The sequence below is a fragment of the Pygocentrus nattereri genome, chromosome 3 (genome assembly GCF_015220715.1).
Source record: "Pygocentrus nattereri isolate fPygNat1 chromosome 3, fPygNat1.pri, whole genome shotgun sequence".
In the NCBI taxonomy this organism is placed as follows: Eukaryota; Metazoa; Chordata; class Actinopteri; order Characiformes; family Serrasalmidae; genus Pygocentrus; species Pygocentrus nattereri.
Window position 1 is genome coordinate 42,517,229 of NC_051213.1, and position 9,348 is coordinate 42,526,576.

Consider the following 9,348-nt stretch of genomic DNA (forward strand, 5'->3'; position numbering starts at 1 on the left):
TAAAAACAAGTCTCCTGTGAAGAATGGATGCTGTAATAGACCCAGAGAAGTCAGCAGTGTTTCTTGACATGGCTGGCACTTGCTGTTGTCTGAACAGTCTAAATTCAAATGGCATTTACTGACAAAGGTTTGCCAAAGTATTCTCAAATCTATGTGTTGATATCCTTCTAGAAGACTGGTTCTTAAACTATTCCTCAGGAACCTTTAGATCAGGGTTGTCCAATCTTATCAACAATCCGCTTTGTGGGAATAAAAACCTGATGCAACACCAGCCCTTTACAGACAAGACCATACACTCCTGCCCCAGACAAGCCGTACTTTTGCTCTGCGTGTTGTAAGTTGTGTTGTGAGTTTTGTTTCCCTGAGGGCCAGTTTGACAACTACTGTTCTAAAGCAATTAATTCTTGGTCAGAGGACAACTGCAGTCAGGTGATCCAAACAATTCACATGTAAATTTGACTCACCCTTAGAAAAAATGTTTTGGCACACTTTTTCTACAGATAACATCCGTGTTCATGGGTGGTCTGTTCATGTCAGTTGAGCTTAAGAAACCTTCAGCTCTTGATAAAGAAAGAAAGAATTTCAGAAAACATTTGTACAAACATTTCTTTGTTAAAAAAAATGCATTAGCATTCCTCATATCAAAAAAATACAGACATATATGCAAAAAGTTTGAACAGGGAACAAACTTAAAGGGGAATATTGCATATTAATGAAATAATCTGTATAATTAAAAGACTGCAATGTTAACAAAGTCCCTCAGATTGGTTTGATGCGAAATGCCCCATTCTAGAGAAATTTACCAAGCCAGAATTGTTCACAGTGGTGGTGGTAGGAACCAGACACCTGACAAATTCATTGTTCATAAAAGACAATTATTGCACAAAATGCATAGGTATACATTCATGCCTCATTGTTTTCTGAAAGTTTTGTCAGGTTTTGGCCTAAATTATGATTTTTAATGCATTATGCATATTTTGCATATTGAATTTACTGCTATTTTACCATACTCAACATTACAAATGAAAAATCATACGATATGTGTAGCTTCACTGGTGGTTTTGGATAGTAAATAAAATGGCTATATTTGCACTGTACACATTGTGACCCCTGGTTCCATTCACCAATAAGTTTCTCTACAATGTCCCACCTCACATCAAACCACTCGGAATGACTTCATTTACAAGTCAACGATTGAGAAACATAGAAATGTTAAAGATTTCCCTTTAAATACAGCATTTTTTGTAATATTTTAGTGCAGTTTTACAGTGTACTAAATTGGGAAAAAATAAGGTGTTTAAAATATAAAGCATGCCATAAATTTTGTAAAGGCCAAGTTTTTCTTTCCCCTGATATGTTAAACTTAGCAAATGGGCAGTAATTGTACATTTAAAATTAAAACTTATTTTACTTTGAAAATCAACAAAGCATGTCATTTAACCAGGGGTACCCAAACTTTTGTGTGTGATAGATTTTAATAATGAGGTTTATTTCAGCCTAAGGTTAATTTTCAAAGGATCAACTGGCCGTAAGTTGGTTGAATCGGAAATGTGAAATTTCATTAACTTCCCCTTCTAGTCTCTTACACTACTGTCCTGGAAGGTAGCGCATAAGAACACTGCTGAAGGCTCTATAACGATTGTCTCTAACAAAAGGGGACAGGTAAGGTATTGGGCCTCATGGGCTGTACAACATGTCTGGGCTAAACGTTACTTTCAAAAGAGCTGTGATTGTCACAGGTTTGTGCAAGCCTGCTCTCCCTCTGTGCTCAACCCCACCTGCTAAAAATGACTATTTCGGATAATTAGAAGCTTTCTGTCACTTGGAGAGGAATGTAAGACATATCTTTGATCTGGAGTCCCTCACTTGCTGCCCCAGACACAGCTGAACGTCGCACATAACTATCATTAGAAGAGCTGATATGATTTCTGGCTTGGATGATCCTGGAAGGGGGAAAAATGTGATGTTTGCACAAGAACTATGTTACCAGGACACACCCAACACTGACATTCACAGGCTAAACGGAGGGTGTAGACCTTGGGCTTCTTTTACAAAAATGCTCCCCTCCACCCTCACCATGGCACTGTTTCAATAAATACAGTGCTATACAAAGGCATTCATTAATATTTCCAGTCAAAACAGACATTAAGTGCAAGTTATTTATTTTCTGGAGAAAAATTCTTATGAGAAGATTAAATGTAAGAGAATCCTTTTGCGTAAGAAAGAGGAACAGAAAATCAGTCGAACAACCACCTGCAAGACCTGTTAGACCACCACAACTATGAGGACGCATAGGTGTTAAGAAGCCATTAAAACGATAAGAAATTCAAAAAAGAACATCTGCACTAGAATAGACATCTGAGAGGTAAGTCTAAATTTGTAACTGGGATTACTTGGTTTATGAGAATCAGAAAATGCAACCAACTTCTAAGACTGAACTGTGGAGGTATGGAAAAATATCCCTGCAGATTTCTTTGTAAAACTGAAAGTAAGTCTCCTGAACAGAACGGAAGCTGTAATAAAGGTAAAGAGTGGACAAACAAAAAAAATAACTGATACTATATTTATTTGTGGAGAAATTACTTATTCCAAATAACTTTAGAGCATGTCTGTCTATATTGTTATATACTGTATATTACTATATATATATATAAACACACACACACACACACACATCGTCCAGCTGGGCTCTACTGGTGTGCCTCGTAGAGCTGTCTCCTCCACTGTCATCACCGCCCATCCTCACTGCGCTGCCTTTCCTTGCAGGCTCAATACTGTGAGTCCAGATTGCTGGGGGAGGCATCCCACTTCTGACACCAATGTGAAACATAGTGCTTTATACAAATGCTGTTTATTAAGCACAGCAACAGCAGAGCAAATGTTGCTCAGCACTGGCTGACACAGCCAGGAAGCAGGCAGATCACTTCAAACCACATGACTATACAACAGTAGACAGTAAACCCACACAAACTCCCCCAGAGTCTAACAGGGTGTAACAAAAATAACACACACATATATATATACATCTTACACTGATCAGCATCTACTATTGACAAGATTTAAGTCTGTCTTATCACAAGTATGGTACTCCCATATATCTTTTCAGGCATTTTAAAAAATAGGAGCACTGTGTCTGTCTGTCTGCCCTGCAATGGACTGGTGGCCTGTCCAGGGTGTGTCCTGCCTTCCGCCCGATGACTGCTGGGATAGGCTCCAGCACGCCCCCGCGACCCTGACGGAGAAGCGGCTTAGAAAATGGATGGATGGATGGGGGGAGGGGGTCAAAATACTACTCTAGTACTATTTAGACGTATCAAAGCTTATTAAATCAAAGATGTGTTTGAAAAAGTGTAACTATTATTATATATGAAACCAAGACTGAGTGCAAAGATTGCACCATTGCCTACGCAGCACTTTTTCATTCAGTTTGTAAAGATTTTTTATCAACACAATCATATAATCACTACTACTAATCGATACATGTAACTGAAACATGTAGATAAAAGGTAAAAAAATATATCACAATTAGGATTTTGGGCGATGTCATGTAGCCCTCGGCATATCATAACAGGACATGGACCACTGCTAATCTGCTGTTTTACAACATCCCAGTGCTGCAATCTAACACACTCTAACCAGGGAGAATTTGTGTGTATGCAGCCCTTTCTTTTAGAATAATGTTCTGAAAACAACCACCTCTTGACGCTTGTCCAAAATACACCCCCGCCCCTCTCTCTCTTTCTCTCTCTCTCTCTCTCTCTCTCTCTCACCCACACAAATGGGGCTGTGGGTTAGGAGAACTTCTGGAAGCTATGATTCACTGGGTTGTGAAAGAGAATCAGAAGGGCGGTGGCAACTCCACCATGTTCTGTATAAACTCTCCCCTTAACAAATATCAATACTGTAAGTCTATATACACAGTATTATAGTATTTAGTTGCTCCACAGGTGTGGAGTTGACTTACTCCACTCAGCGTAGACATGATTTATAAAAGAGGGAAAAGAATTACTGTATAAAGACCCAAGAAGGATTTGTATTTAAACACTTCTGCTCACGTATATCTGCAAGTACTCCACTTTTTACTTCTTCAACATGTTATTACTATCACCTATGTCTTGTTTAATCTCATTCTGCTCTTGTTAGTTCTGGGCTTCTTAACTGTTACTCACACCTCTCACTCTGGACCTTCGTCATTTGATTTTTGAGCAAAAAAGAGAAGAACCGAGTCTAACAAATTTCTGTTTTATGCTACAAGTTGCTGGGGGGGCTTAAGAAGTTCCACTACACCTCATACCCTTTCGATTCCAACCCAAGTTGGGTTCCTCTTTGTTCTATTTGAAGTTGGGTTTTGTTTCAACTTGGATCACTATTTCATAAATGTTTTTTGCACAACTGAATGACTAAGCTGTAAACAAAGTTATTCCGAGTGGTTTGGGGTGAAATGCTTCATTCTAGAGATACCAAAATTGTTCACAGTGGCGGTGATGGGAACCAGACACCGTCCTCTAAAAGCTCCTTCACAGAACATTATTACACAAAATGGTTATGAATATGCCGCCTGATGTCTGCGACATTAGTTTATTTGAATCATGGTGAATGCATGGTGAAAGGATACAAGGAGGGTGTTCTAAGGCAAAATAGTCCGCAGAGAAAACCCCAGATTTATGACTATTTTACCAATATCAACGTCACATATAAAACCTCAGAAAACACGTGTAGGATCACTGCTGGTTTTGCATAGTAAATAAAATGGCTATATTTGTGTTGTAGACATTGTGACCCCTGGTTCCATTCACCACCACTGTAAAGACTTCTGAGTCTCTACAAACAACCATTTCACATTCAAAACACTCGAAATGACATCTCAGCTCAACCACTAAATTATGAAAATCAGTGAAACTGCTCTTTTAGGCCGGTTTCAAGCTGTTCTTTTCACCTCCTCCTCTTCCTCCGATGTGAGCTCACTCAGCGTTGGGAGAGGCCGGAGAAGCGCCCTGCGCATGCGTAGCGTTCGGGCGGTGCCTGAGTATAAAGTCTTCTGCAAACATTGGCATTTTTTCCCCCTGCAAGGAAAAATCCCTGCTCTCACAGTTCCTCTCCGTCTTCAACAAGCGGTAAGTTCCTGCTTTAGTGTCTTAATAAAGTCGCTCATTCTTTACATACGGCTGCCACGCTGTCAGCCAGAGTCTTTAAAAGAATGAAAAAGTTTAAAAACTTCTTCTTTTGAGCGGTTTAAAAGCTTTCAGACTCGATCCTGTTGTGCTGTTACTGTTTCTTCATTATTTGTCTGCCGTACGTTTGCGTAGCTTTTGCTTTTTATACGGTTCTCCGCGCCAACACGTTGTCCAGTTACGCATGACGCACGTTGGCCGGCATCAGGGCCAGCAAACTCACCTGCAGTGAACTGCGCTGTTGAATTGACTGCAGTTGACCATTCTCCGCAGGAGCCCACAGTGTGGGGTTGATAAAGCAGCACTTCATGTCTTTTTTTTTATTGATACTGCTACTAACGCATTCCAGGAGCGTTACGCATTCTTACGCAAGTTGCGCTGGTCAGGAAAAAAGGTCCGCAGTCACTGGATGGAGAAGCAGAAGAGGCTTATGGTGGATCAGAGGGAGAGAAACGAGACAAATGTCCAGCGCTAAGGCTAGCTAGTCTGCACTGGGGGGAGTGTACTGAAAATGCCCATTAGACTGGCATTTGTACACCTTAAAGGGGAATTCCACCACTTTTTAAAAATTTCTAAATAATTCACTCCTTAAAATGTAAACCAAGTCATGCAGAGTGGTTTAATGTGAAATGGTTCATTTGCAGAGAAACGTACGGAATTAGATTTCTTTGCAGTGGTGGTGAATAGAACCAGGGGTCAGAATGTCTGCAGCACAAATGTAGCCTTTTTATTTACTATCGAAAACCACCAGTGGGCCTACACATGCCTTTTGAGGTGTTTTATGTAATGTTATGATGGTGAAATAGTCATGCATTTGGAAAAAAGTAAGTTTTCTTCAGGGACTATTTTGTCTCGCAATGGCCTGCATGTAATCCTCCACCATAAGTAGATCCTGTTGATTGTGTATCTGCCTTAAGTCTACGTACGTTTTTGCCTTTCACATGATTCTCTGTGTCACCAAGTTGTCCAGTTAAGCATGATGTAGTGTTATGGTGGTAAAATAATCATAAATCTGAAGTTTTCTTTGGGGACTTTTTTGTCTCACCACACCCTGCATGTACCCCTCCACCAGAAACAGATTAAAATCTAACCTTTAGCATACAACAGTGTGTCAGACATCAGGCTGCATATATCTAAGCATTTCATGTAACCTTCTGTGAGGGAGCTTTTAGAGGTAGACGTCTGGTTCCTCACCACCACTGTGCACAGTTCTGACTCTAGAACACATCCTACATATCATGCATGTGCATTTTTACACTAATATGCGCAAATCTTAAGGTTCCTAGTTGGTGTTTATGATGTATACCTTCCTATCACAAAGCCAGTTCTGCAAGGGAAGACTTGTGGTATGTGGATTTACTTGCACAGTTGCTCTTTATGCTGAGGAACTGCTTAATTTGAATTGAGATGTATTTTATAATTAATGAGGCTCATACAAAGTGATGTAAATGTGTAAAATGTTTTCTCCTCAGTGAGCCACCATGCCGTCTGATCTGGAGAGAGCGATGGAAACCCTCATTACAGTGTTCCACCGTTACGCGGGGAAAGAGGGCAACAGCAACACACTGAGCCGCAGAGAGCTCAAACAGCTCATGGAGGTCGAGCTCGCCGCCTTCTTAAAGGTACAGTAGCTTGTTTCACATGCTCTTCATCATCCTCTTCACTCATTTCCTTTACTTAAGGTACAGAATACAGAAAGGTAGAGATTACAAAAGCATCTCTCTATTGATTATATCACTATTTATTATATCTTTATTGACAAAGTAATGAAGAAATCTACATTACCTTGATGCTCGATGAACAGTCTGGGTGTTTTTTTGGCAAGGCCAACCAATAAAAATGGACTAAACTGAAAATAGCACTCCATTTTTGACGTTTGTCAGTTTTTGACATAATTTAAAATGCCTGTTGGCCTTTGCATTGTGTGTAAATTTCATGATAAATTAACCAATTCAAACAAAATGAACAAAATGACTTAGCAAAAATTCTGGTTCCATTGACTTACATTAAAAGTAAAGAAGGTTTTTTCCTTCTCCTGTAAAGTTGCCATTTTGGACATTCTTAATTGGTAAATGGAAATGAAGAAAATGAGATTTTGAACTTGGCATTTGTACACTTTTTAAAGTTTCAAATTCTGTAAAAAGCAGTCTTTAAAACAGATTTTGCTCCATCGGTGATGATGCATTAAAGTATATTTTTTCTGTAAGAGAAACCAGTAGAAGCATTTCAAATAGGCAACAATTTTTTTGTTAACTTATTAACCTAAGCAAATTGCCATCTAATTATCACTGTTTCCTAGGGAAGGTCCATTTTAATCAGGTATTTCCCCTTATATGTCCAGGACTGACCCCACATTTAATACACACTTCTGCAACCTAAGAATAACAATTTGCACTAAAGTCCATGTGGTTACAGAATAATAAACTTTATGTTGTTAAGAATGAAAGTCAACTTAAGATAAAATTGTATGGTAACTGATTACGCTTCCGAAGACCAGAGTTCACCCACCTCTCAATCTTATCAGTCATTTTCTCTGCTGTGGTACTCACTTATATATGGCTATGGCATCTCCTAACCGAGACGCAGAACAGGAAAACTTAAGTTGGGCAAACTTTTAACTCAATTAAGGTTTGAGTTGTGTGAAATCTGAGGTCCTCAAGTTGAGTGAACTTAAGAAAAGCTGTGTAATCAGTAACTTTATGATTTTAAGCTGAGTTGACTTTGTTGAAGTTGATTTGTACAGTCCTCTGGTCTGGGTTTTGAGAGGTTAATCAAGGTTAATTGAGTAATCATCACAGTCCCAGAATGCAGATGCCATTTTTATCTGATATCATTGTGTTACTTTGTAAATTTGTCTCAGGGGGCTCAGAATGTTGAGCCTCGCCCTGGAACACATTTCCCCCCACCCTTTGTTCTCACTCCTCTGCCACTTGCTCACTCACTCAGTTCCTCTCTACTTCTCCTCCACTCTCTCACTCATAACCTCCAGTTCAGATCCTTCTTTTCCTTCTTCTTTTTCTTAGTATGTTTTCTCGTGTCCAGGATGCAGGTCTGTTTCTAAACTCTCATACCAGTCAACAGACAGATATATTCAGACATTCTTTCACTCTTTCTCTTTGTCTCCTTTTTCTCACACTCTTTCTTTTTCTTTCTTTTCTTCTTCCTAACTCTCTCCCTCTCCTTTTTCGGTCTCTGCCTTTTTTCTCGTTTCTCTCACTCCCTCTCTCTTCTTTCTCTGTCTCACTCTCTTTCATCTCTCATTCACTCTTTATGTCTCTTCTCTTTTTTCTCTCACTCTCTACTGCTATTTCCTTCGTTTTTCTCACTTTTTATTTCTCTCCTCTTATTTCTCTCAACGTATCTCGCTCACTCCCTCTCTTCTTTCTTGCTGTATCATTCTCTTTCATCTCTCATTCTCTCTCCTCTTTTTTTCTCTTTCTTTCTCCTGTTTTTTTTCTCACCCTCTTTCTCACTCTCTCTGTCTCTCTCTTCTCTCACTACCTCTCTCCCCCTCTCTCTCCAGTCTCAGAAAGACCCTGCTACAGTGGACAAGATAATGAAGGATTTGGATACTAACGGAGACGGAGAGGTCAGCTTTGAAGAGTTTGTGTCACTGGTGGTCGGTCTGTCCATCGCCTGCGAACAGTGCTACCAGATGCACTTAAAATCACCAAAATCAAAGTAAAAGAAAGAACAGAGAGAAGGGGGGAGAGAGAAGAAAGTTGGGTTTTCTATTGAGTCATTTTATAAGTGAGCTTTAATAAACACCACTGCGAACAACAAGTCTGTATTTGAGTGTGTACATTTAAAGTCTAAAGCGTTCATACAAGGGTCCACACTTTTGGTTTTATTCACATATATACATATTCATTTCATAATAATAACTGCCCATGGGCTTCTATTATACAACCCCATTTCAAAAGTTGGGATGCTGTGCCAAATGTAAACATAAACAAACGTCAGTGATGTGCAAGTCTGCCCTATATTTTATTGAAATTAGTACAAAGACAACATATCAAATGTTGAAACTGAGAAATTTTATTGTTTTTAGAAAAATATATGCCCATTTGGTTCCAAAAAGGTTTGGGACGGGGGCATGTTTACCACTGTATTTAATCACATCTTCTTTTAACAACATCTATAGTTTTGAAAGTGAAATGTTTTTCACATTTTTGCT

At 39.3% G+C, this 9,348-nt stretch overlaps 1 protein-coding gene across 1 annotated transcript; it reads left to right on the forward strand.

The window, feature by feature from the left end:
* The first annotated feature begins 4,976 nt into the window (after positions 1-4,976).
* s100a10b (S100 calcium binding protein A10b) lies at positions 4,977-8,954 on the forward strand. Its single transcript, XM_017702016.2, has 3 exons — positions 4,977-5,114; positions 6,644-6,793; positions 8,695-8,954. Exons 2-3 carry the CDS (start codon positions 6,653-6,655, stop codon positions 8,854-8,856), a joined length of 303 nt encoding a protein of 100 aa, XP_017557505.1. The 5' UTR covers positions 4,977-5,114; positions 6,644-6,652; the 3' UTR covers positions 8,857-8,954.
* The last annotated feature ends 394 nt before the right edge of the window (positions 8,955-9,348 follow it).

Bases quoted from the DNA above. Each gene is read 5' to 3' on its own strand.
- s100a10b (XM_017702016.2), top strand. From the start codon at position 6,653: ATGCCGTCTGATCTGGAGAGAGCGATGGAAACCCTCATTACAGTGTTC. The intron at 6,794-8,694 runs GTACAGTAGCTT...CTCTCTCTCCAG, and splicing joins AGCTCGCCGCCTTCTTAAAG to TCTCAGAAAGACCCTGCTAC.